Here is a 25894-nt window from a genome sequence, read left to right as displayed (position 1 = left end):
AGTATTAATTGAAGATCCTCAAGTTATGTCCAAAAACCACGATCCCCAATCCAAGCTTTTATACCCTTTGCCTTCATCTTTGCAGATAGATCGCCAAGCCATCGTTTGAGAGCTTCTTTGGAGTTAATCAGTGATTTAATAAGGGCTAAGGTCGATCCCCAACGAGTAATAACTGACAAGAGTATAGACCGCTTCTCCCCATAAATCTGAAGTTGATATTCGCGAAGTCGATTGAGCTCTTTTTTAGCCTTGCGGAAGGATTTCGCGATTTTCTGGGCTTTCAGGTATATTGATTCAAAGAAGGGAATACCCAATATATCTTTGATTAGCAATTATAAACCATGAGAATCGCACGGAATCATAAAGCATGACTTTAACCGTAGATCAGTTTCCAAATTACTCCATATAAGCCTTATTACAGAGCATGTATCTGTAGCTACACCAGCAACTTTTGTCCAATCCCCTCTAATAAAAGCTTCTACCATTGTAAAGAACCATGTGACGAAGAAGGCGGCATTCAGAGTCGCTTTGCCTGCATTGTAATTATGGAGGAAAAAGGAGCCAAAGGGCTTGACGACAACAGAGAGGTTAATTATTCGATTATCGTTGATATCGGAGGACTCGTCCAAGATGAAGTGATATTTGGGTTGCTTGGCTAAAATCGCAGTAACCTTCAATTTGCAGGAATCGTAGCATTCGTCCAAGAGCTTATTACCAATTGCTCGTTCAGAAGGAGGTTCGTATGTGTTTGCGGAAATAGTAGTAATAAAATCGTGCATATAGGGGTCTGCGAAGGTTCTGAAAGGTCGAGCTCCCATAATAATGGCCATGGTAGCTTTGAGATCGAATTAATGCTTTTGGTGCTCCGTCAATGTAGGGATCTTTAATCGAGTTTGATCCTTATTTAGCGTCTTCCTTTGGGCTGTGAAAAGAGTCTCTTTTTGGCGTATAATCATGGAATCTTGGTAGGGAGTACAGTTAACTAAATGGGTTGCTTGCCGGGGAGATTCAGCCATATCGATATTGCAGTGCTTGCAGAGGGCCCTCCGCTTCTTATATTTATCGGAGAAAAAGAGAGTAAACTCTGCTTCATACTCCTTGCGCTTTTCGCCGATCGTTCGAACCATAATTAATGCGTGGTTGGATAATTGGATTGATGATAGTGATAATTAGGAGGGTGGTTCAGCTGAAGCTTGAGAAATCTCGCTGCAAAATTTATGGAGCTAGCCTAATTAGGCTAGCTTTCACGTGAATATCATGTGATCTGTGTTTTAAAACCGTGTTTTATGGCTCGTAAAAACATATAAAACATGCATTAAAACCGTCTTTTTTATAAAACACGGTTTTTTTACATACCCTAATCAGGGTCCACTTTTCCAACTCTATTCCCTCATCCGGTCACCGGACTCCGGTGAGACATTGCCACACTAGCGGCCGCACGCGAATATCTCCTGTTCAGTCAGAATACCAGTCTCCTCCAATCAAGCCATCCGCATTTATGCGGCCGCTGGCTCTGGCAATGTCGCACCGAAACGAGAGGCAAGCTTTGTCGATCCTTGCCACTTCCCACTTATGTGGTCACGATTTGAGCTCAACCCAGCACTTCATACAAGATAAAGAATCAACGATAGAAAATAAATAGAAATTACCCCAAACAGGCAGGAATGGGAAACTGGTCTTGGCGGACGAGATAGCTATCTATCTACTCGTACGGAACGATCCACCGAGAACCCGTCGCCGGCGCGGCGAAGTTCGAGTAGATCGAATTGAAGAAGAAACCCAGGTATTTTATCATTATCATTAAGTAGAAAAATGGACGCAGGGTCTGAAGTTGACCGAGAATTGTGGGGGAAACATCAACATGAAATCCTTGGTTACACGGACAAGTGGATTGTATCTCCGGGAGAACGGGTTGGAATCAAAGTCTCTACCACAGCTTCTTCTTACAAAACCCGACTTTGTCGATTGATCTCGGGGCACGAGGACCCTGCTTATTGCCTGCCAAAGTATGAATACTTTGATGAGCTTGTGCCAGAAGAAGAACATCCGGGGAGGTATCAGCAGTGTCATATTGGATCTTACGCGAAGATTGATCAGTGGAAGGATGTTGGAATCAATGAGAATGAAGGGCTAGCTGTCGATTTATGGGCATTTCCTACGCTTTCCGAACCTGGTCATAGGCAATTTATCATCTCAGGTCTGGACGAGAAAGGGCTCACTGGTTTCGGCCTCTTTATTTCTGAAGACGATGAGTTCGAGTTGATTGTCGGCACCTTCCAGTCAACGGAAATCGTAAAGACGGGCTTCAAAAGTATCACCAAAACATGGATGCATATCCAATTCAAGATTTGGTCTGAAAATGTTGCCGTCACCATCTCTCCAAAGAAGAACTATGGAACGGCAAAGGCCGCGAAGGGATGCACTACTTCTCACAGAATGTCTGAGAAGTTTGCTCCTTCCAATGGTGAACCTCTGGTTATTGCAAGCAGACTTTTCAATGGTTCGACAGTGGGAAATTGTTTCAATGGCCGTATTGATTCTCCTATCCTCTCCTCGGGCTCAAAAGTTCTTGCAAAATTTGACTTTTCGAGGGAGATGACTTCAGACCACATCGTGGATGTGTCAAGTCCGAGTCTCAGGGGAGAATTGGTGAATGCTCCGACCCGGGCAGTGAAGGGATTTGATTGGGACGGCTCAGAATGTGACTGGACCAAGGCGACATTTGGATACTCCGCAATACACTTCCACGAGGATGACCTTGATGATGCGCAATGGGAGAACGACTTTGTTCTCACCATTCCGGAGACTGCGAGGTCTGGAGCCTACGCAGTTGATTGTGCAACCCCAGGCGGCATGCACGATATGGTTACATTTTTTGTACGGCCTCGTCATGATAAACCCAAAGCGAAGGTTGCCTTTCTGCTGGGCACCTTCACTTATACCGCTTATGCGAACGAGCATATGTTCAACAATACGTCTGATCCACTCTGGAAAAGAGTTGCTCTAAAAGAAACCGAGGACTTCAAACGACTTGTGGCAAGGAAAGATGTTGGCCTGGCTATGTACGACCTCCATCGCGACGGATATGGAGCTGTCTTTTCCTCAACCAAGAGACCCATCATGAATGTACGACCTGCATTTGTACACTGGGGCTTCGACCGTCCTCGAGAGTTCAGTGCTGATCTGTTCTTTATCAACTTTCTGGAGAAAGAAGGTATTGAGTATGATGTCTTGACGGACCACGACCTCAACGAATTTGGGATGCAAGCTCTCGAGGGAGTCGAGACATTGGTCTTTAACTGCCACCCCGAATACACCACACTGCGCAATTTGCAGTTATACGACGCCTTTTCTGCCAAAGGAGGGGATATGATGTACCTTGGTGGCAACGGTTTCTACTGGGTCACCTCCCATGACCCGACTCGAAGCCACCGGATTGAAGTTCGCAGAGGCGTTCAAGGCTGCCGAGCCTTCGAGCTTCCCGGTGGGGAATTTGTCCATTCCATGACTGGTGAACAGGGTGGCCTCTGGAGAGCTCGCGGCCGTGCGCCCAATTTCACATTTGGAATTGGCTCTGCGGCATGTGGTCTCGGCGCTGGCGTGGGATTCAAAAGAAGCGAAGCAAGTTTTGACTCCGCCGTTTCCTGGATCTTTGAGGGTACCGAGAAGGATGAGTTGATAGGTGCATTTGGGGGTGGAGCTTCCGGCGACGAGATTGATCGGTATGATGTTGCGTTGGGCTCACCAGAAGATGCTGTTGTGCTCGCAACCAGCGAGACACACTCAGATCTTTTTGGGGCATTCAATGAGGAGATCATGTTCCCGATGCTGGATACGATGGGACCGACTTGTGCCAAGGTTCGCAGCGACATGTTGATTTTTGAGACTGCAGGTGGGGGGAGGGTGTTTAGTGTTGGAAGCATCAATTGGATATGGACGATGGCGTGGAACAATTATGAGAACAACGTGGCTAGAGTGACGGCGAATGTTCTGAGGGAGTTTATAAGGCCAAAAATTCAGGATGCATGAGACTAAAAGTGCAAAGTCAAGGGGATCCAATGAATAGAAAAAAGAGAAAACCGTTGCAGTCCTTAGTATCGCGACGAGCTGAGTTGCGAATATTATTATAGGCTGAATCGCCATGGGCATCTCGACCCCCTTTCTCTTAACCGAGTGCTAGCCTCGAAGAGCGACCCATGCAAAGAAATATTTCATCCAAAGACTTTTGTTTGGTAGATCGGAGCCAAGAAGAACAATTAGATTGATCAGATCACTAGATCTAGCTCGATCAATCGAATCAGTGCCGAACGTGTTTGTATATACCCTCGTGCAGTTTGGTGGTAGCCTCGCCATGAAAAGAATATCTTTCCTAGATTGGCATCTGCGAAGATATCTTTGCATTCTAACTTGAGCAGCACCAAACAGCCCGCCTTGCATTTGAGATCAATGCTTTGTATATAGTAATAAGTATTCGACGGTGTTTTTTTAGAGAATCCTCAACGTCATCCACGCCTTAATGCTCCCGTTATTTTTCTTCTACGCAATGGAACTATCAATACGTAAACTATCATGAGTCGTGATTACACTAGAAGCGGCCGTAGTGCTGCCAACCTCGACAATTACAACAAAATAGTTTACTTGGTCGGCGGGGTGATGGTCCGAAATGCAACTCTTGATATCGAAGAAACGGACTGGAGCCTTGCTACCCAGTGCTCCAAATGGACACAATATCAATGGTCCAACTTCAGTTTCGTATATAAAGCATGCGGTGATCTACGCCCAAACGTCGATATTGCCGGTATAGTTGTCGTCCTCGCATTCATGGTATTTTCATTCACCACAGGCCTCGTGCTTAGTCGTACTGACTCAATGTTTCAGATCACGGCACTAATAACAATCATCGCATGCTTATTTCGAGGGCTATATCTGGCGATAATTGCAATCTCTAAGGATGAATGCGGTCACGAGCTTCTTTGAAAATATGGGACGAGAGTTGGAGCTGTGCTTGGCTGGGTCTTGTGCGTTGCTGACCTTGTTATTGGGTTTTATAGCTTTCCGAAGAGTTGGCTGATCAAGCCGTACTCTGGCTTGATTACGACTATGGATTTTGATGAGAATGCTTGGATGTTTGGCCAGTTGGTGGCTATGATATTCATCGCTTTGCCTTTCCTCACTGCCTTTGAAGAATTCATTGGTGAACATTTTGCCCTCACTTTGAGCACAGAATAATGGCTGCTGACATTTATCTCAGATAAGAGAGCCGGGATAGTGAAGAAGAAAAAAGAAACAGCAGAGGCTGCGGGCAGAGGACGCAAAACTGATGGTCTTCTTTTGAGGGACATGGGCTTCCGCGGCACTCCGTATACCAACTCCCTCAGCTACGACAGCGATATATATCTGTCGAAAGATGTGACCATGACTAAAAGGCAAGGGGAATGGTCCACATCCAATTTAATAACGCGAGAGGTCTCGGGCGGTCATGAGGCTCCGGCCCGGCAAGCGGCAAGATCAGAGCCTTCCCGACCGTTTCTTCCAGGTAGAAGTGGATATTATAGGCAGGAAAGTTATGGAGCTTGAATAGTACTTCAAATTGAAATCTGGTTCATGACAGGCGAATCTAGTTTATTGTTCGCGACAATGTGATATTGCTTGGCGGGCTTTGTTTTTTTTATCGTCTCAACATCTCTTCATTTATTTCCTTAACACATACAAAAACCAACCTCATGTTGAAAATTTAGGGCTATACTGAAGCTGAACTACTAAGGTAGAGATTCAAAGCCACTGGAACATGTGCAAATCACTGGAGCGTGCGAAGGAAGGGGGCGACTGGCCAGCGAGGAAGGTTTGACCCGATGACGTGGCCCAACTTGTCGCCCTCGTACATGCTCACTCAACTTCCCACCCAGGAAGATAAAGACAGAACCTTTCCCCCAGAGCAATTTGCAGAGCTTTCCGCACCAAACTCCCCCCAAAACCCCTCGATCGGCGATACTTCACCGCGTCCAAGCCTCTAATTCTCGCTTGCTCGCCTCACTTTCAGCAACCGAACGTCGCCCTCAAGGCACCAGCCTATGATGGATCAGGGCGACTTTCAGATGCAGCTGCCACCTGTCGACATTGACATCGACTGGTCATTGTTGGAGGATGATTGGAGCTTTGGGTGAGTGGCTTAAAAAAAAGAACACGCTAATTCAGGGCGACACAGTTCCGAACTGTCTCCGTTGACCTGTGGTTCTGGATTGGGCGACGTCAACGAGAGACTTGATCTCGATCTCACTCGAACGAACGAGCCTTCATGGATGAATGAATTCGTTGCCGGAACCGAAGGATCCTCTCACAACCCACAATGTCAACCTGTGTCCCCAACAACCGAAGCGTCGATCTTCACGCCTAGTGGTTTTATTGGAGAGTCCAGACTGGCGGTTTTGAACACCGTAGGCCAATATGGGACTTGCGACGAATGGTCTGAGCAAATGTCTACGCCATGCGGTGATGTCCAAAATCAAAGACGAATTGGTTCGAGCTCCGGGGATACCCTCGGACAACCAATTCCCTCCTGGCATGGCTTCGGAAGTGGCCCGACATCCCTCGGGAGTCCTTTCCATAACGATGAAGCAATGAACAATCAACCGCGTTCAGGTCATGACAGCTACCCACAAAGCACTCGTTCAAACCAAGGCGTCGAAAGACGATCAAAGAAAGTCAACCCACGACCACGACTTCAATGCCCAGATTGCAATTTGACATTCCCTCGCAAGTATGAGCTGAACCGCCATAAAAGCACAATCCATGACAGGAAGGTCAGCATACTTTGTTCAGTTTATGGTTGCAGCCGAGTATCCCAACCGTTCCATAGGATCGATAAATTCAACGAGCATTTCAGAAAGCATCACAAAGGTCCGGAGAGATTCTTATGTGTCTTGGAAACATGTCGCCAAGGTCCTTTGACTCGCGAGGAACTGGTCGGACATCTCAAAGATCATCACTTGATTAGAACAATAAAGCAAGTCGAACCACAGTTGGATGACGCCCTTAGTTCCTTGAACTTGAGGCTTTCTTTTCCCAGTGAGGCGTCACCCATCATAGGTGATTTGAGGGCATGCCCATTGTGGATAAATGGATGTGGATTCAAATCTGACACATCCAGACACCTCCTTCCGTGGTCGACGAGATCTCATCTGCGTGGACATGAGCTTCTCGAACGTTCCAAAGGATACGAGGTTATCTGTGCAGCCTTGGACGTTTGGGAAGGTTGGGGTGTCGCCACATGCCCGATCTGCAAGAGTCAAGAGTACGCGATTCCACTTTTAATTGCCCAACATGTGGATAAGCACACGACCGAGGAACGCCGCGAACATGCGATCGAGATTGCACAAATGTTCAGGCCATACCTGATGGGGCAAGAGAAGATCGTTGATTGGAATGGCACCAACAGAATCTGGAAATGGAACCTTGATCCTGAGTTCCGTGCTCGAGTTGAAGAAGCTGGGGTATTTTCTGCACTAGTCCAGACACCCGAAGGCAGCGAATTGCAGCTTGGCAATGCACATGGGCCGCAGGGGATGGACTTTCAAGCCTGAGACCTCGTCGATGCTGGACCAAGCCCCTTGGCCAGTCAAGGAGGCCAGGCCCGGATGTTCTGCTCCTCACCCTTTCTCCATCTCTGTCGCTCATTGAACGTTCTCCAGCTGCGATTCATCGATACACTCGCTCTTCCTGATTGGCATGGCATTTTCCTCTTTTGTTTCGGTGCTCGGGTTCGATTTTTATGGTACTTGCTTTCTTCTGCCGGTTACTTCTGTGCTGGATTTCTTTGAACTCTTTATATGGTTGTTAGTGGAATGGCTGTAGCTCCTCAGCGAGCCCTCGGTGCTAGAAAACAGAAACCTCAACATTGTGAAAACAATGGTGGGCGGCGTATATTTCCTTGTCTCCCTTGTATTTCCTTGGTTCGATCGGTACTCTCCATGGAGCGGCTTCTCAACGAGTTTGACACTGCTGACAAATATGGACACTTCAACCGTCTTGATGTCAGCAGCGGGGGAAGAATGAAAAGTTCTTGATTCAATGTCTGGTAGTTATTTCGCGAATACGATATTTAGCACCTCAAGAATATGCCTTTCCTCATCTCCGCTTCTCGTACCTCGAACATGACTTGTATGCCGACGAACAGCACACATGATGCAGTGACCAAGAACACGAGACCTGCAATCAAATTAGCGTTGTGACTGCCAAAGGGTCCCAACGACTTACCAGAGTAATCCCTGAAAATACCATGAATAATGCTCTTCAATCCATCTACCCCAACAGCGAACCCGACTAGATTAGCCATCATCATCATCATTAGATTTCCCACGACTCCAAAACCGCACAGCACTCTATATGCTGTAAGGTTATTCTCCCACTTCTTCCTCGGAAATAGAATTCCTGCAATGATTTCTGGCATCATGAACAGCACAATCAGCCATCCCCAAATCAGCAAATTGAGCTTGATGTCATGCCACAAAGCCACAAACGTGAAGACCACAACGTAGTTGAAAATAGTCCGGACAGTTTCCACCCAGGTGCGGGAGCTTGCTCCTCCAAGGGGAATGTAGATGTAGCGGACGAGGAACTTGTTGTAACTTCTATGCCAGCCGCGCCAGAAGGCTATTGTGGACGGGTTGTTGGAGAGGCAGCGAATCATGTTTTCGGGAGGGTCGATGCCGTCTACTAGAGACCACAGGCGAAAAAATCGCCAGGGGAGAAGAAGCTTCAGCCAGAGGACGTGGAGGTTGAAATAGGAGAGGAGTGAGAGCTGCGCGGGGGTATAGTCCGACCAGTTGGGGTTGCCTTTGGAGATTGCAACGCAGTAGTCGAAGTGGAGGAGGAATTCAATGGCCAGAAGACAGAGCAGGAAGCGGATCCCATACTTGATTGTGCGGGATTTTTCGATGCTTGCTGGGGGATATTTCGTCTGGGATATGTAGTCGTTGAAGGTTATAATTGGGCCTGCGAGAAACAAGGGGGCGTAGGTTGCATAGGCAAAGTAATTTCGGAAAGAAAAGTCTTTTGCACTTGGTGGTGTCGAGATACGATCCCTTTCGGAAAGATTTGAAGGGTCCAGTTGTTTCTTCTTGTGAGCATTAGCGGTGATTCTAGTCTGTGCCAAACGTGATGACTGACCTCAATTGCACTTCCACCGCGTCTATCAAGGCTCCAATAATAGTCTAGATTGAAACTGATCAACCTCAAAACTGTGAGGTTGAACTGGATTTCCCATCTCGACATGATTCCACCATAGCTGTCAAGCCATGCCCCCCAACTGTGCAGGGCACTTGATGAGTCCAGCCCCACGCCATCCAGCGGCGAGATGAAGTGTGCCATTTTCTCAAACTTATATCCCTCAGACAGCTCATTTGCAAACAGGGTGCATATATTGAATATCCAGGTCGCTGCCGGGATATACTTTCGAGGAAGTTGTGTAGCAATACAATGGTTGATATACAATATTATCACAATTTTTATCGCCGAGAACCCATGTAATGCCGTCAGAAATATGAATGCAAAGCCAAAATCGAAGGACGCTCGCTGCTCCAACCGAGCATCTCCATCAGCGGCAGAAATGTATGAGCTGCCGTTGGGTTTTGGGGAGTTGCTTCGACTGGGCACTGGTCGAAAAGCATCGTATAATCGTCGGAGAATTGGGTGGAAAGTTAAAAGGAGGGCCAGGTATGGCACGTTGGTTCGGAAAGAGTGGTATTGAGCATCAGAGACGTCCTGCCTGCCATTAGTTTTGTGCTATCTGCGAGGACCCTAGGACTTCAACGTACAATTTTGCGGCCGGGTATCCACCCAGGAGAAAGCAGGTCTTCGTACTTGTGGTAATTTGGATCTGACGCTGGAAAAGAGTTAAGACAAGGGGCAAGCACAAGAAATGTACGGTATACTAACGTCTAGAAACATCGTAGGCCACCCAGAACATATACGGCACAATAGTAATGAAGACAAAATAGTAGAAGTAGAACTCCGGCGTCTTCCAGTTCGAAGGTTGGGCAATTGGTCTGCCACTATGATCTGTCCTCACACCTGCCCCTGGAATCGAGTCATCTCTTTTGGCATTCGCAGCTGCATTTTCAGTCCTGGTGTCAATCACCGTCCTGTATGGGGTCCCAGAGGAATTCGTAAATCGTGTATCGATTGTATCGAGAGCGTAGATGCTCCTGATATAGGAGAAGATACTCATCGCGTGGACATCTAGTCGGCGTTGCGCAGGGGCTAGGGAGGTACAGTTGGATTGGGAAGTTCGCAGATCGTGATGTATTCTTCGGGACCTAAGGAACGTGGAGAAGAGCTGTTATAAAGCTCTTCTTGAAATAGGGGCGAGATGTGAGGTACGTACAGGTCGGTGTTCGTGTTGCCGCGTTCCTGGCATTTTTCTTACTGTAGCGAGTGGACCCCTAAAAATAGACAAGCCGAGGCTAGCCTCAACTGACGAACTTCTCCCCCTGAATCACCTCCTAAAGAAGAGCACAATCACAATTACAGCAACGCTGTGGATTTATCTGAATTCACTCTATAGTTGCAATGTCTATCTTGAGCGTGGAAGATCCGCTCTCCTTGTTGTCTCATTGTCTCCTCTTCAGCTTCTGTTTTTGTGCTGCCACTTTCCCTTTCGATATTCTGGTTGAAGGAATCGGATCTCTACGCAAGTTTGGAGAAAGGCGGCGGCTGGGTTGCTCTTACGATAGCATCAAGAGCATTTCGAGGAGGACAAGAGCTTCTGATCAATGTACAGATTAGATATGGTACAATGCATCACTCAGTGAGCAGTTGCCCAAGTGGCGGTCCAGTCTTCTCTAGGAGGTAGTTCAGGAAATATGATTCATACGACGGTCGGCGAATCAAGATCATGGAGAGGATCATTAAGCAGAAGCAAATAGAGCAACCGGCTCGCTTTCGTTTTCTTTCTCCCGAAAATTGCAACCTTTATGACTCTTGCTTCAGGAAACGCTTACAAACTGGCCAGGGGGGACGAGTTAAAACAAGGTCACGAACCGTGGCTGATACAAATCTTCGAGATTTTTCTCTTCCTCCTTTGTAAGAGTCTTCCCTCTTACTCCAAGAGCTTTCGTAAAACCAATGAGGAACTGCTGACCGTCGTATTAATCCATGCCAGAGCCACTTGGCTCATCTTCCATCCTTTTATCTCCGCAACCTCTTGCACTCGTCGAACAATGCTAATAGCTGGCTCTACAAATTCATCCGCTTTTCTCCAGCTTTTCTCTTCAGTATACCCTCGTCGTCGTTCCATTCATCTCCGGAGGACGGCAAACGTATCCCCGCTGAAGTGGAGCCCACTACGAACACTTTGTCAGCATTCAGCCATCCGATCAATATACCAAAACATACCAGGACAATGCCCACCCCAGTCTCATTACAAAACCTGTTCATTTCCCTCTCTTCCTCCCTATACAACGTATTGTAATAATTCTGCATACTGATGAATTTCGCCCAACCATGTTTCTCAGCACAGAACTGCAGCTGAGGTAATTGTGTGGCCCACATGCTTGAGGCGCCGGTATATCGTACTTTGCCAGCTTTGACGAGGTTATGCAGTGCTTCCACGGTCTCTTCAACAGGTGTTTCGTCATCGAATTGGTGGATTTGGAGGAGGTCGATGTAGGTGGTTTCCAAGCGGTCAAGGGAAGCGTTGATGGTGTTTAAAATTGCCTGGCGGGAAAGGCTTGAGAATGTTGAGTCATTGTTTTCACTCCAATGGGAACAATGAAGGAATCTGACCTCCTTGATTGACATGGTCCTTGGACACGGGCATCTCTTTCCCATAGAACATGTGGCGCCAAGTGGTCTTCTCCGGCACATACACACTACACTTTGTCATAATGACCAGCTTATGGCGAGGAAGGTCATATTTCTTGATCGCTTTGGCTATCATTCTCTCTGATTCGCCGCTTGAATACACATTTGCAGGGTCCCAAGTGTTGATTCCTTGATCGTAAGCAGCTTTCAGGAGGGGAAGTGCCTGTCACGTGTCAGTTACAGTCGATCGTGTTGATACACGACTTACTTCTTCTTCCTCGATGAGCCACGGTGCCCAGTGTTTGGGCCCTAAACTCATGGCTCCCATGAAGGGGACAGAAATCTTGAGACCACTTTTACCGAGACGGACATATTCGGCTTTTGAGTTCTCAAGAGATCTCTTCAGAGATTCTAGCAATTCCGGTGAAGCCATGGTGAAAGATGTTTCGGAATGAGTGTATTTAATGTCCACTCTAGAGAGGGAAAAGGCCGGGGAAGAAGAGTTTGATATAGAGGTCGTCGTGGAAATTCTCGTCAATTGTTTCATCATCATAACCCCTTTCCCCCCACCGCCCTGGACGCTGTTTTGTGCTCCCTGCATAGCCACAGGATATTGGTGAAGTAATTCAACGTAAAATGGGCTCCAGGGGTGGCTAAAGCGGCAGTATAAGCAGCCTGCAGTAGTGTCAAGTCACGCACTGGCGAATCATTGAGAAGGGGATTCAGTCGAGCTGCCTGTAAATCTAGCCTCGCGGAGTCGCCAGATTAAGTAGAGATGAATCCTGAATATTTAGGAGAATAAGTAGAGACCAAAAAGCCTAGAATGAAAAGGAAAGAAAAGTGTAGTTCCCGGCGTTTGCAACAAGGCTAGACCATCAAAAATTCTAGAGTGAAACATACTAGACCATGACTAGGTAAGATTATGAAGATCGAATGAAAGTGCGATTCTGATATTTGTCTGAAATCTCTTGAAGTCCTGCTTGAGTTCACCTTTGCTGTTCTAAGTGAATAGGGTTTGCCTCGGTTAGGATACAAACGGAAATATGTATCCCACAGCTTCTTCCCAATAGTTATTTCCTTCTCTGGCAACTGCCACCATATCAACGACCTCGAGACGAAACCGGCAACCTCAGCAATGGCATCGGACGAGAATCGTGCTTTGACGGAGGCAGAGATGAGAGAGATCGCCGAGTATCAGGGGATTATCGAATTCTCAGAGCAAGTTTTAGCCGGAAAGCATCCACGGATCAAGCTCCCATCCCACCTCGTAAGTCCATGTTAGAGGGTCAATGTCCCAGCTTGTTTGGTACAACTTCAAATTCGCTAATCTTTGTTTCTAAGGTCGCCAAACCCAAGACCGCCCAGCCTCTCGTCCCACCCGCCCTCGACAACAGAAGAAGTCACGTGTTATCCTGGGATTATTGGAGTAATTTGGGGCGAAGGGGTTGAAGGAGGAAGAAGAGTTGAACATGCCAGCTGAAGATGGTGATTTCGTTCCAGCCTGGGATGATGGCGAGGAGAGAGATACTTGAGTGAAAGGGGAGGGCAGGGAGTAGCTCGCAGGAGAGAGAGAATTTATCATGGGCAATCATGGGCAATGTGCCATTTCTACCCGAAACAACCACCAAATGCCCAAATAGATATGGAACAATGATCCACGGCTGACTGCCTTGATTGAATGCTTCGAATGCGGAAATCTTGCCAAACCCCAAAGCGCAATTTCAATGTTGGGCCCTTTCGAAACGATAGATTGATTATCAACACACACTTAGAAGCGCATTAAAGTTGTGCTTCTTTACTTCTTACTTGAGGTGGTCGAGTAGAGACTGCGAGAATTTGCCTTGGATGTTAGACTCTCGCTTAACCCCTAATTCACCACGAATGGCCTCATTTTCCCACACAAAAAAAAAAGGTAGAGCGAACGTTGGCGAAATGCTGTCGCCTAAAAAGACGCAAAAGCGAGCAAGAAACAAAACACTAAAACCATAGTCCTCTAGCCACTAGCTAGAAGCCCTGGGAAAAGCCAGACGAACTGAGTTTTTTGTATATACAGGAACATGCGAGATTGACGTTAGGAAATTGACAAGTAAAGTTGACTCGGGAGACTTCTAACGGGTACCACTTGGCACGGTCGCTAGGTGACAGGAAAATCGCTTATTTTGGTATATCAGATTCGAAGTAATTCGGAACTGGCGGAAGGATTCCGAAGACTTCCCGATGCGCCGACAGCCTTATCTATTTGGCGATGCTTGATATGGAGAGTTGATGCGAGGATATTGAGCTGGCAGCAGGCTGAAGGGGCACCGCGACAAATGATCAGTTTGAGGCAAGCAAAGATATTATTTTGCGAAGTGATGTAGAGCCGAAAGCAAGATGACCACCAAGGACAAGGACCATATCGAGCTGCTGAAGCCAACAAGACCAAATCAGTGATGAACTCGCCGATGCAAAGCAGAAAGCAAGGCAAATATTAAGGACCAAATCGACAAGCAGAAATCAATATCAGTGATCAAGTTCGTCAATGCAAAGCAGGACGCAAGATACGCACCCGGGGCCACATCCAGCAGCAAATATCCACAAAACCCGTGGCCAACTTTGCCGGCTCCTTATTCTGGAGGTTTCACAGAGAATGAGTGCCGCGGCTTCGAGGAAGTATGTCTTTGGGTTCGACGTAAGTCTATTCTGGTTTTCTTCTCTACCTTGGAGCCTTGTACCCATCAACATCTGTGCTATTCGAAAGCTTCTCATACTTAGGGTACAGCTCCCCGTAATCCTTGATCTTCCCCATAATCGCCTTATACGCATCTGTGCCAATCACCGCTCTCAACGGCGGATCCTTCATGATCGCAAACTCGTACATCGCCTTGGCACCCTTCGGAGGATCACCAGCCTGCGTTCCATGTCTCGTTGTCATGTTCTTCTTCGCATCAATGTGACCGTACGCGGGGTGCCTCTTCTCGGGGAATGCCATCGATCGTCCTGCCCAATCAGTCCGGAATCCACCCGGCTCAATACAGGTGAGCTTGATGTTCCACTCCGGCTTAAGCTCATGGCTGAGAGCCTCAGTGAAGCCCTCCACGGCCCACTTGCTCGCACAGTAGATGCTGAAGGTCGGGACACCGCGCTGACCACCGATGCTGGTTACTTGTTGAATCACACCTCCAGAAGGCTTCTGCTCGCGCATGACGTCCAGAGCTTTCTTGGTCACCTCGATTAGCCCGAAGAAGTTTACTTCCATTTGCGTTCGGTATTGCTGCTCCGTGAGCTCCTCGAAGACGCCGGAGAGACCGTAGCCGGCGTTGTTGACGACGACATCGACGCGCTTGAATTTGTCGACTGCTGCTTTAAATGCGGAATCGATGTCTGCTTTTTTGGTGACGTCGAGCTTTACAGCGAGGAAGTTCTGCAACCGATAAGCAATTGGTTGCGGAAAGGGTCAGAATGATGGCCTGCCTTGTCCGTAGTGTTCTTGAATGAAAGACTCTCTGGCTTTCGGGCTGTGGCAACGGCAATGTCACCTCTGTCCAGGACTTCTTGGACGAGGTGGTTGCCAAAGCCGGTTGATGTTCCTGTGATGAAGAAAACACGAGGCATGATGGCTGACGTTCTAAACGATCTTGTGAAATGGTTTCTCAAAGAAACAGCATGCAGCATTTATATACTTTAGACAAGGGATGGAAAGGTAACGAGAGTGGGGAGTTCTGATATGCTTCCTGCAGGTTCATCCAGGTGTCGTGCACGTCATTGGTGTCATTAGTCGGACTTAAGCTTAAAGCCCATTTCAGCTACATGCTGTGATGAAATTGTTTCGGTGGATAAGTCCACATCGTTACCCTCGAGTAGAGAAGGTCCATGACGTTGAATGAAGGTGTGGGCGGTGAAGCGAGGTGGGCTGGCAGAAAAAGGGGTCGTCATTTGAGAGAATCTTCTTCAGGACTCACGACATCACCACAAACAAGAGTACAATTGAAGGATTCTACGGTCGTGCAAAGTTGCTCATCAGCAGAGTTATGTTGGAGATTCTAAAAATCGGCCGAAGTATTTGTATCTTCATCTTCAGGTCCGATGCGTGACTTAAGACGTCAAACTCGTGTTGGGGTTCCAGGCATACAAATTCGACAAGAGTCCAGGCATCATGACCCAGTATCCCCCCCTCCTAAAAATAAGGCAATCAATTATATTTAATTGGATCAATTAAAAATCAATTATTAGACTAATTGTAAATAGATATATTTTTAACTATTTCCAAAAAAAATCACGTGAAAGTCACATGAAAGTTATATAAATAACAAATTGTCATTTTTTTTAAATAACGTACGAATAAAGCGTGAAGAGAGTAGAGGTTAGTTGGTTTCCTAAGAAGAGAAAAGGAGAGCGAGGTAATACATATGCGGACTGTCTGCCCCGGCGTCACACGGTTAGATCACGTGATCAGAGGAACCGAACCCTCTGCCACCGTACTTATGTAAAAGGATACGTAAAGTGAGTAGAGGCGGGTTACTAGCTATTAAGCCTATTATAGCAAAGCTGCGTCTAAATTAGGCTAGATTAAACTTTATTTTTACGCCATACTTTACCTTAGCTCCTGCGCCAGCATCACCATATGGCCAATTAATTAATTATACTTCGACTTAATTTAATTCAATTACCGGCCGATAATTATAATTAATTAAATTATTTAATACAATAATCTGGCCGGAGAAGAGGAAGAATGCCACTGCCTCGGCAGAAGTTGTAGAGCTGCCCAGGAACATGATGAGCTAGCCACTAGTAAGGTATCCATCAAGCTATTGACGGCACCGTTTCTAAACTACAGTTCCAAAGTGCATGCCAATAACCACCAATTATCCAATAGAACAAGAACTAAAGGGTAGGCACTGTTCGTCAACCCCGCAATGCGGGGTTGCTCTTGAGTGGGATTTGAAATATATCTGTCCCCCGCGGCAGTTGTTGCTTAGGACTGCACGTTTCTTTTACATTTTTCACACTTTTCCATCACCTTTTGATATCAATTGAATAGTTGTTCAAAATGCGTGCACAAGATCTTCCATCCTATAAAGACATGGCCGCCGTGCAAGGCATGCCCCACGGCACAGCATGGGGGCTCTACGACCAGAATGGGGAACGGGACAACTGTGGTTCCCTGAACCTCCTTACCCCTGAAAACACTCTTGAAGCCCAGAAAGAGATTAAGTCGGGAACGGGTGTGGCGTTGAAGTAAGCAGCTTAATCTTATTCCCTTTCTTGACACTTGACAATGACATTTCCTGATTTCTCACTGCACAGTTGGAATCTCGAATGTGTCTATGAACCAGGGTTTGGTCGAGAGAAGCCAGTCCATGCATTCAAGAACCTGAAGCCGTTAGGATTTGTTGCATATGATGATTTGATCCATATCAATACACAGTCCGGATCTCAATGGGATGGTTTCCGTATGTCCACTTCCCTTTCCTTCTCCTTCCATTTTCCTCCCCCTTTGTCGAGTCAGGGTTTCTGATGAGAAACCATAGGACACTGGGGCCACCAAGATACCGGACTCTATTACAATGGCCTCCAGCACGAACAAATCGAAGACCCAGCGCACGCCGAGAAGAATGGAATCCACAACGTAGGCCCTACCTCCACACTCCCCACACTCCCTCCATATACACAATTCCCACTCTGGACCCTAACTTCCCCAGTGGACCAAACGCGGCGGCATCGTCGGACGCGCTGTGCTAATTGACTACGCCTCCTGGGCCCAAAAGCACAACATCACCTACTCCGTGACAACTCGGCACGAAATCAGTATCTCCGACATTGAAACGATCGCCAAAGAACAGAACGTAGTTTTCAAGCCCGCGGATATCCTGATCATCAGGAGCGGGTGGGTGAAGTGGTATAACGAGGCCACTGATGAGGAGAGAATGAAGGGGGCCAGAGATGGACATGAGTTTGTGGGTTTGGCGGGTAATAGGGAGAGTGTGGAGTGGCTTTGGGATCATCATTTTGCGGCTGTTGCCGGGGATGCTATTGCATTTGAGGCGTGGCCGCCGAAGGCTCCTTATTGTGGGTTCCCCCCCTTTATTTCCGGTTCGTGTTTTGGGTTCGGAGAGGAGCTGACGATTGCAGGTCTCCATGATCACTTCCTCGCTATGTGGGGCACTCCTATTGGTGAGCTCTGGAATCTAGAGCAGTTGGCAGAAGTATGCAAGAAGGAGAACAAATACAGCTTTTTCCTGACCAGCGCACCGCTGAATGTCCATGGTGGGGTTGCCAGTCCGCCTAATGCTTTGGCGATCTTGTAAAGGAACGAGCAAAGAACTCCAAGGCTGGGGGGCCTGTATATTGTACGGTATTTGAACATATATCTACATATCTTACACCTCAACTGTTGTAGGAAGGTAGATACCGGACCATTGTACCTTAGTCAGCGATATCCACGCTAGCCTCCTTAAGAGGGAGTGGCGGTTCTCCATCAAAATGCATACATTTCGATCTCTTCTCGTTCCACTACATCAACCTTCTTCTCCGCCTCCTTGGATGTTGGTGAGTTGGGTCCAGACTCAGGTTTGGCCTCAACAGGAATAGCCCCCTCCCTTCCAAGATTAACCACGTTCCTCAAGCTGCCAAAAACGAGCACGTCACTAATCCTCTTCGCTCCAGTAAACGCCATCACCAATCTATCAATACCACACCCCCAACCCCCAGTCGGAGGCAGCCCCCATTCTAAAGCTTCGAGATAACTCTCGTCTACCACAGCTCTATTTTCATCATCTCTCCATTTTGCTTGTTGAAGGAACTTCTCTCGTTGGGAGAAAGGTGAGTTCTCCTCCTCGTACATATTCGCTAGCTCTCGTTTTTCGACGAAGAGTTCTGCCCGTGCGGACACAAGTTGCTTGGTTTTGTGACAGAGGAAGGATTTCGAGAGAGGCGCCATGCAGGAAGGGTGGTGGATTATGAACGTTGGGGCGATGCAGTCAGATTCAATATATATCGAGGAGAGTTTATCCAGAAGTCGAGGGAGAGTTGGCGATGACGGGAGCGGCAATTCCTTCTCTTTGAAAAGATTTATCAATTGCTCTTCGACGTCCTCAGCGGAGAGGTCGGGCAGTTTCTGCCCAAGTCCTGCTTCAACGGCAGGAATAAACTCAATTCGTTTGAAGGGGGCCTTGAATTGGTCTACGTTGACGAACGGAAGCCTTTTCAAGGTGTGCTGACGTAGCTCAGTGAGCAGCTCCGCGATACCAGTAAACAGGGACTCAGTCATGGAGATAAGATCCTCGAGGTCGGCGAAGGCCTTGTAGAATTCGCAAGTTGTGAATTCTGGGTTATGTGTCGCATCCAGACCCTCGTTTCGGAATGCTGGTCCGATTTCGAAGACACGGTCCAAACCCCCTATTATAAGTCTCTTGAGCCAGATCTCGGGGGCAATTCTGAGTGCCAAGGTTTTCTCGGAGAACTCTGTAGCGACGGTTGTAAAAGGCTTTGCTATGGCTCCCCCGGCTTTGTCGGCAATCACTGGGGTCTGGACTTCGAGGAAGTTATCTTTGAGAAGGAAATCTCTCAGGTGTTGGATTATGAGAGACCGTGCTCGAATGGTGTCCTTGACTGAATAATTAACAAGTAAGTCGACGTGACGATTTCGAATCCTCGTCTCTCTATCGTCCAGTGTTTTCGGTAGACTAGCTAGCGATGGCGAAAGAATCTCCGGAAGCTCGGCAGCATTGATGGATAGCTCTCCTGCGTTGGTGGAATAAGGACTCCCATAAATCGCTACACTCGTCAGCACAAGAGCAACAACATCTGATACATCACTTACAGATGATATCACCCCGCCTAATCAGATGATAAAATTCTCTAAAACGCCTTCTGTCCACGCCACCAAAGTTCTCTAATCTGGCCCTATTGAGCACAACCTGCGCGGTCCTGGAACCCTGCACGAGATCCAGAAATACGAGTTCCTTGCCAGCGATCCTGAAACTTCGCACCCTTCCCCTCAGCATCACAAAGTCTTCCGCCCGCATTTCACCACGTTGCAAGTCGTGATATTTGGCCAGAAACTCCTCAATTCTCATCGCGTGTTTATCACTCTTTATCCTTGGCCATTCCAACGCCCTCGCAGTTTGCAATTCCTCTATCCGCTCTTGCACTTCACCGCGGAATTCAAGTGCCTTAGAGAGAGGATGCCTGAATGCATTGAGGTTTTTGATCCTGTGGCGCGAGACGTGCGGTTTAGGATCTAAGACGGAGCGCGAGGTGCTGAAGAAGCGGAGGTAGGCTGCTTTGCGAGCGGGGGAGAGATCATTGTGAAGGCAAGGCCGCAGGAATCGAAGGCCTGCTGTTGAATTCATCCTGGCCTTGTCTCCGTTAGCAAGTTCACCTCCCATGAAATCAAACTACACAGAGGATGCAATGGGAAATATCAGACAACGGATCGATGTGAGATCAGCCAGCGATTAGCTGTCAGTCGCAACGGTTCTAATGTTATAATGAAATCATCATTTTATCCCTTCCACCGAAAAATAAAAAGGGGCTACACTTACTGACACAATTGGACTTGAAGCAAGAGCCTCAAGCTGTGGAAGAGAGGTCGGTCCGTGTTTCGGGTGAAGAAATAATTCCAGGACGCCGCTAGCGGCCGCTCCGAAATTCCGAGCCGATTTGAGCTCCTGGATTTTTGAGCAAGACATCATCAACATCAAGCTTTTGAACTTCATCTCCCAATACGATACCCCAACCATCCCAAACGAATCCTACAGAAAATACCGCAAATATGTCAATGTTTGGAGGATTCGGCCGGCCTCAGCCTTCATCGGCAGAGAAGATCGCAGCCGCAGAAGCAGAGATGGATCTTGTGACCGATATGTTCAACAAGTACGGCCTCTTCCTCCCTCTTCAAAGCTGTATTTTAGACATTTGCTGACTGTTTGTATTGGTAGACTCCAACAAGCATGCATGAAGAAGTGCATTCCCCGCGAATACCGTGAAGGCGAGCTCAACAAGGGTGAAGGTGTCTGCATCGACCGGTGCGCAGCCAAGTTCTTCGACGTGCAAATGAAGGTCTCGGAACTGTTGCAGCAGGAGGCGCAGGCTAAAGGCGCAGGTGGTGGGATGGGATTTGGGGGGATGTGAGGAGGGTGATGAATGGTTGGAGGGAAGTGATGGGGAGAGCTTCTACACATGTGTTAAGTATTTGGTTGAGAGGAAGAGCTGGTATATTGGTGGAGATCTGGCTGTTCTCGGATGGGTATGAGAGCATACATCAAGATCATGAGTGTTCGGATGATGGATCTCGGACCTGGGTCGATCAGGGCTGTGTACTACTACTGGGTATAAGGGACAAAAGGCGTTCGTTATCCACTCCAAGAAACTTTTATTGTTGAAATGCTACCAGTGATATACGCAGGTGGGTTAGGTAAATGTCTGTCGTTGAATGACTCGAACTGGCATGCTGCTAAGGTGAGGACTTCGAGGGAGGAGTTGGCCCTGGTGAAGTGTTCGAAAGCGGGAGAAGTCCTCCATCTATTTCAAGAAAAGTACCTACGAGACTTTCTCTTTGAGAGAGTCACAAGTGTGATTCTGATTTCTGTTGTGGAAAATCATTCCCTTATTTTTCTTAGCTGAGTTGAGAGGTGAATGGGATGTTGCATTAATTATGTTTACAACCTCTCCCTTCCCCTTTCCCAAGAACTGAGAAATGTGAGCTGCTTAGAAAGGAAGAAGTTGTTGAGGTTGAGGGAAGAGGCCTCCATTATTGTGTTATATTTTATTTGCTGTATTCGCGATTGCTTTCTTCCTGTTTCCGCAGCTCTTTTTATGTTTGAAAAGTCGTATCACAAGTATTCGGAGCAGATCTAATAACGGGTCTTCTCTTGCATTCTCAATGAATGTCTAAAAGGCATGTATCGTTCAAATTTCTCTCTTTGGGGTGATGACGGACTTGGATTGATTGGTGCTAAAAGAATCCGAGGAATTAAAGGACGAACATATCAATTGACGCAGGACATTAGCTACCTGCTCTATAGAATAAAAAGTCACTGTTCTCAAAGAGGGATGAATCGCATGCATGATCTGGCGTCTTTGAGAAGAATGCACCTATGCCTTTGACTCTCAATGTTTATATCACTACGAACTGATCTCCGTCTCCCAGCACCAGAGTTGAGTTGCCTGGGAACATTCAGCATGACTGATCTCATAAACTTTCCAATGCTGGACAAGATCCCATGGGTACCTCGTCAGACACCCACGACAAGCAATGAGTCCAGCACATCAAACGGCACTGTACCTCAAACCGAGTGCTACGCAGGAGACCCGTTTCTATCTCCTAACGGACAAGACCACCCAGGTGACGGGCATCACAGAACCGAGCCCACCAGATGAGCCAAAGCCAGGCCGATCCAGATCATCCAGATCATCCAGACGGCAGTTCCGAGTCAGACGACAAAGACCACCTTTCCACCCCACACTCCGTCATCCTCAGGCGTGAGTCCGTGACGATGTCGGCGAGTTCAAGCTTAAAGACGGATTCAGTCAGATTGAAAATCTTTCTCCTCCTCCAAATGCCACTGAGCCCATCCCAGGGAAGAAATACACGGCGGCCTTCGAGATGGGCAACAACAGGTGCATATACAGATGTGAGGCATCTGCCATTGGGATGGATGGCGTGGGAGAGATTCCGTGCATATCGTCGTCAATAGGGTATTCAAGAGAGAGGGTTTCAAGATGACGATGTCTGGTTCGAGGTTTTGGGCTGATTTGCTCGATGATGCTGGGGTGCCGTTGATATAGTTGTACCTTGGCAAGAATGATGGATATGCGGACCATAGTGTTGCTTGTTGGGTAAAAATGAACAAGACAACGCCTAGGTTGATGAGGCGAGATTTTCGGGATCAGAGATGCGAAGATTAGGGCATTTGAGGAGATGGATGAGTAACGAGAATGGGTTGAGGCGCCAGTCAATAATGTGATTCTTTCGGGGCTCGCTCGTGGATGGTTTAGGTTCGCAGAAAAGTGCAAAGCATGGACACTCGTACGTCTCACTAAGGTCAGCCACAACCACCCTTAAGAAGGATTCGCGACAAGTGAACGGTGCCAAAAATATTCATTATCCACTTCAAAACTTGAAAACTTCGAACGCTGTTCCTATTATGCAACCTGTAAATGCCTAAAGGGGTATCCCAAACGCCCGCTCAATCAATGCTTGCTTCAAACAATTTTACCACTCCCACTCACCCCTCCATTCCCAACGATCCCCTCCTCTCCTCCATCGCCCTGCCCCGTCTTGTAATATTCGGCCCCGTCCCAATTCCCGTAACGCTCCTAACCAACCAATGCATCCAACTCTCCGTACTAAGTTGAACCTCCAGCTCATCCGCGCGGCCTTCCAGCTCCTCGACCATCCTCTCAAACTGTGCCGTGCCGTCCTCGACATCCTGCACTTTAGACACCAATGCATTAATCTCATACTCCAACTTCGCGCCCAGGACCTCGATATCCTTGATAGCTTCCATAACATGGCTCCTCTCATCCCCTAGAATATCCTGGGAATTCTGCTTGACGGCCTGATACGATTCAGTTTGTTGGTAATACCGTGTCTGGAAAGTCTCGATGTCGCGAGCTGCTTGCTCGTCCAGGGCGTCCACGTCATCGACTTTCTTGGACACCCATGGCGCGATCTCGTCTTGCAGGTCAATGATCTTCTCGTATAATCGCCGAAAGTCTTCGGCGATGCATTTCTGCTTTTGCAGGGCTACCCACATGTCGTTTTCGGAGCCATCGTCGGAGACGGCGTCGATGGGTTCCCAGCCCAGCACGGCGTCTTCGGCATCTGTGAAGGACATTTGGCGCGGCCACCAAGCGTCGTTGCGGTGGTGTTCTGTTGTTGGGGAGGCTCCTGAGATGCTGTGCCGTCGGTGGAGGAGGATTTGGAAGTTGTTTGGTTCCCGCACTGCTTCCAGTAAGGGACCATCGAGATCTCCATCCCCATATACTGATCCAGCTATTGATGGGTCGTTGATGATGATACTCTCCCGAATATCCTTTACTTGCTCCAGCCATTTGGTCTCAGCTCCATCCTCTTTCGGAGGTTCCTCTATCGTTGGCGAAGGCATGTCCAGAGATGATTCAGGTCCTTGGAAGGTCGTTGCATTGGAATTCTTGGGCGTTTCTTTTCCCTTCAATATGCCGTTCTGGTAGTCTTCGGGGGTGTTCTTCCAGGTGAAGGCTCTACCAATAGTTGGACTGGCAGGACCTATAGCAGAAAGTACCATTGCGCTGGTTGCACTGGTTGGACTGAAGTAGCCTCCATCGCCTTCATCTTTTGAATGCTTACTTGCATGACCACGACGACCAACAGCGCGGTCTTTAATGCGACCAAATCCTGACCTCGCATCACTCATTTTGCCAGTCACACTTTTGAACACCGTTTTCCGAAGATGAGGATCCTTTTCGCCTGGGCTTTCTAGCATGCTGGTTGCCGATCCAGGGGGTCGCTGAGAATAAACAGCGTCTGAACTGTGGACCTCCTTCTCTTTCCGGCGGACTTCGACATCATCGTCTGGGGGATTCGAATCAACCCTGCTATGCGACCATATATACCCTCCTTGCTCGTCCTTGGTAAAAGATAGGTTTCCTGAATCGGGATCCGATTTACCAGATGGCTCTCCACTTCTCCTCGGTTTCCCATACCACAGCCATTTCGCCCTTTCGCCGTGGACTAAACTGACGAATCGATCAATGTCAAGAGTCTCAATATCACCAATCCCAGCTTTGTCCCTCCCAACCATACCCATTACCATCTCCCCTCCTTTTCCACTCAGCTCAGCCACAGTTGACTTGACAGCCTTTGGCACAGCCCATCCCTCACCTGCTGCAGCTTTTGCAGTAACTCGGTGTAATCGATCTAAGGTGTATCTATCCAACCTTCTAGTTCGTTGTATTTTCTGTGACTTCTGAAAATAGGCAATTCCACGCTTCAGACTGTACACGTCGAAAGCATCTTTGGCAACCGGGGCTCCATAATAATTCAGGCGATTCCGAGCTCCCATCAACATGCCAAGCAATGCTGCAACTGTGGTAGGTCCCAGTATCCCGTCCGTAGGTTCAACGTTATAGTATTCAGACCCGATTTCTGTCCACCAGTCATTTATAGCCTTCTCGGTGACATCGCATAGACACCCATCAGCGTACTCCTGTTCCAGCTTCCCAAATATCATTAATGCCACCTGACACAGTTTGACAAGTTCGAGGACAGCTCCGTATAGAGGTATTCGATCACTGGTTTTATATAGTTGGAAGAACTTGGCCTGCGTAGCTCCAGCCGGTGTGGACAAGCTCATCCCAGATCTCCCCGAACAACCAAGTCTCTTTAGATCCTCGTTGACAATGAAGTCCTCCCGATGTTTCCTGACATCTCCATCTGGCACCGGTATAACAGTTAGGGCAGAGGGGAAGCTGCTGAGATTCGTAACCATGATCATGCCCAGAGGTGTGTCCTTGGGTCTGGCATGGTATTGGGAAATAGCCTTGAAGTAAACCCGTAGCCTCGGCGACCATTGTTCCTCATCTGTAGGAACTCCCAGTACTCCTACAATAACATTATGATTCGCATCGCCCGTATAGGTTGTGATAACAAAGGTGGGATGGACTCTCGAGCACGCCCATTGTTCAACAAGATATAACTCGTAGCCCTGCAACTTCCCTCGTCGTTCGATCACCACGGTGGCAGAGTCCTCCTCGAGATACCTGAGAAGTCAGTTGAAGCTATGCAAAACACCATGCACTGACCCACCTAAAAGCCACAGGGTCTGCAAAGACATAGTGCCTGCGTTGCGGTGCCGGCGGGGAGTCCTTTGCTTGCTGCGGATTCGAGATCATGGCAGGAGCTGGAGCCAGCGAGGGCTTCGAAGCGTTCCCGTTGACCTTGGTGCTTGCATTCTGCAGAGAGGTGGTTCGCGAGAGGGTCAGGCCCTCCTCTCTGTGCATTTGTGGATCATATGCAACGGGGAAGTTAAAACTGGGCATGGTTCACCGTTCCTGCTATCACTGGGCCCTTGGGTCCTCTTGCTGGTCGGCGACCGGGGTGTTTCGAAGTGACGTCGGCGTGGCTAATCTG

The 25894-nt window shown here is 47.9% G+C and overlaps 11 protein-coding genes across 11 annotated transcripts; 6 read left to right on the top strand and 5 right to left on the bottom strand.

Moving 5' to 3' along the window:
• Nucleotides 1-1543: 1543 nt before the first annotated feature.
• K444DRAFT_612001 (uncharacterized protein) lies at nt 1544-4259 on the top strand. The gene has a single exon (XM_024880051.1). The coding sequence runs from the start codon at nt 1813-1815 to the stop codon at nt 4027-4029; it is 2217 nt and encodes a 738-aa protein (XP_024738664.1). The 5' UTR covers nt 1544-1812; the 3' UTR covers nt 4030-4259.
• Nucleotides 4260-5100: 841 nt separating this feature from the next.
• Nucleotides 5101-5577, top strand: K444DRAFT_628764 (uncharacterized protein; the record flags this gene model as incomplete). The annotated part of the gene is made up of 2 exons (XM_024882958.1): nt 5101-5194; nt 5252-5577. The coding sequence occupies 2 exons, from the start codon at nt 5101-5103 to the stop codon at nt 5575-5577; spliced, it is 420 nt and encodes a 139-aa protein (XP_024738663.1).
• A 1157-nt stretch (nt 5578-6734) lies between these two features.
• K444DRAFT_474747 (uncharacterized protein) lies at nt 6735-6893 on the top strand (the record flags this gene model as incomplete). Its single annotated transcript, XM_024872925.1, has 1 exon — nt 6735-6893. A coding segment is annotated over one exon (159 nt), but the record flags the coding sequence as incomplete, so codon positions are not given.
• A 1205-nt stretch (nt 6894-8098) lies between these two features.
• Nucleotides 8099-10225, bottom strand: K444DRAFT_526228 (glycerol:H+ symporter-like protein; the record flags this gene model as incomplete). Its single annotated transcript, XM_024874524.1, has 5 exons — nt 8099-8205; nt 8254-9115; nt 9166-9759; nt 9813-9880; nt 9934-10225. The coding sequence occupies 5 exons, from the start codon at nt 10223-10225 to the stop codon at nt 8099-8101; spliced, it is 1923 nt and encodes a 640-aa protein (XP_024738661.1).
• A 284-nt stretch (nt 10226-10509) lies between these two features.
• Nucleotides 10510-10935, top strand: K444DRAFT_379124 (uncharacterized protein). The gene has a single exon (XM_024872325.1). The coding sequence runs from the start codon at nt 10567-10569 to the stop codon at nt 10780-10782; it is 216 nt and encodes a 71-aa protein (XP_024738660.1). The 5' UTR covers nt 10510-10566; the 3' UTR covers nt 10783-10935.
• Nucleotides 10936-11010: 75 nt separating this feature from the next.
• K444DRAFT_720220 (Aldo/keto reductase) lies at nt 11011-12232 on the bottom strand (the record flags this gene model as incomplete). The annotated part of the gene is given in 5 exon segments (XM_024888477.1): nt 11011-11263; nt 11277-11339; nt 11392-11725; nt 11766-12022; nt 12068-12232. 5 exon segments carry the CDS (start codon nt 12230-12232, stop codon nt 11096-11098), a joined length of 987 nt encoding a protein of 328 aa, XP_024738659.1. The 3' UTR covers nt 11011-11095.
• A 2201-nt stretch (nt 12233-14433) lies between these two features.
• K444DRAFT_611998 (NAD(P)-binding protein) lies at nt 14434-15585 on the bottom strand. Its single transcript, XM_024880050.1, has 2 exons — nt 15253-15585; nt 14434-15202 (listed from the first exon to the last, which is right to left on the bottom strand). Exons 1-2 carry the CDS (start codon nt 15391-15393, stop codon nt 14495-14497), a joined length of 849 nt encoding a protein of 282 aa, XP_024738658.1. The 5' UTR covers nt 15394-15585; the 3' UTR covers nt 14434-14494.
• Nucleotides 15586-16828: 1243 nt separating this feature from the next.
• K444DRAFT_720201 (uncharacterized protein) lies at nt 16829-18171 on the top strand (the record flags this gene model as incomplete). Its single annotated transcript, XM_024888476.1, has 5 exons — nt 16829-17016; nt 17086-17231; nt 17310-17407; nt 17481-17847; nt 17911-18171. The coding sequence occupies 5 exons, from the start codon at nt 16829-16831 to the stop codon at nt 18084-18086; spliced, it is 975 nt and encodes a 324-aa protein (XP_024738657.1). The 3' UTR covers nt 18087-18171.
• Nucleotides 18172-18256: 85 nt separating this feature from the next.
• Nucleotides 18257-20349, bottom strand: K444DRAFT_588013 (lysyl-tRNA synthetase; the record flags this gene model as incomplete). The annotated part of the gene is made up of 3 exons (XM_024878041.1): nt 20325-20349; nt 19601-20138; nt 18257-19554 (listed from the first exon to the last, which is right to left on the bottom strand). Exons 2-3 carry the CDS (start codon nt 20130-20132, stop codon nt 18257-18259), a joined length of 1830 nt encoding a protein of 609 aa, XP_024738656.1. The 5' UTR covers nt 20133-20138; nt 20325-20349.
• Nucleotides 20350-20560: 211 nt separating this feature from the next.
• Nucleotides 20561-20913, top strand: K444DRAFT_525884 (putative mitochondrial import inner membrane translocase subunit tim10; the record flags this gene model as incomplete). Its single annotated transcript, XM_024874495.1, has 2 exons — nt 20561-20655; nt 20721-20913. 2 exons carry the CDS (start codon nt 20561-20563, stop codon nt 20911-20913), a joined length of 288 nt encoding a protein of 95 aa, XP_024738655.1.
• Nucleotides 20914-23009: 2096 nt separating this feature from the next.
• Nucleotides 23010-25656, bottom strand: K444DRAFT_527082 (uncharacterized protein; the record flags this gene model as incomplete). Its single annotated transcript, XM_024874605.1, has 2 exons — nt 23010-25524; nt 25571-25656. 2 exons carry the CDS (start codon nt 25654-25656, stop codon nt 23010-23012), a joined length of 2601 nt encoding a protein of 866 aa, XP_024738654.1.
• Nucleotides 25657-25894: the final 238 nt, after the last annotated feature.

Source organism: Hyaloscypha bicolor (genome assembly GCF_002865645.1).
Source record: "Hyaloscypha bicolor E unplaced genomic scaffold K444scaffold_56, whole genome shotgun sequence".
Lineage (NCBI taxonomy): Eukaryota > Fungi > Ascomycota > Leotiomycetes > Helotiales > Hyaloscyphaceae > Hyaloscypha > Hyaloscypha bicolor.
Note: the sequence above shows the minus strand (reverse complement) of the source record. Positions and strands in the feature narration are given on the sequence as shown.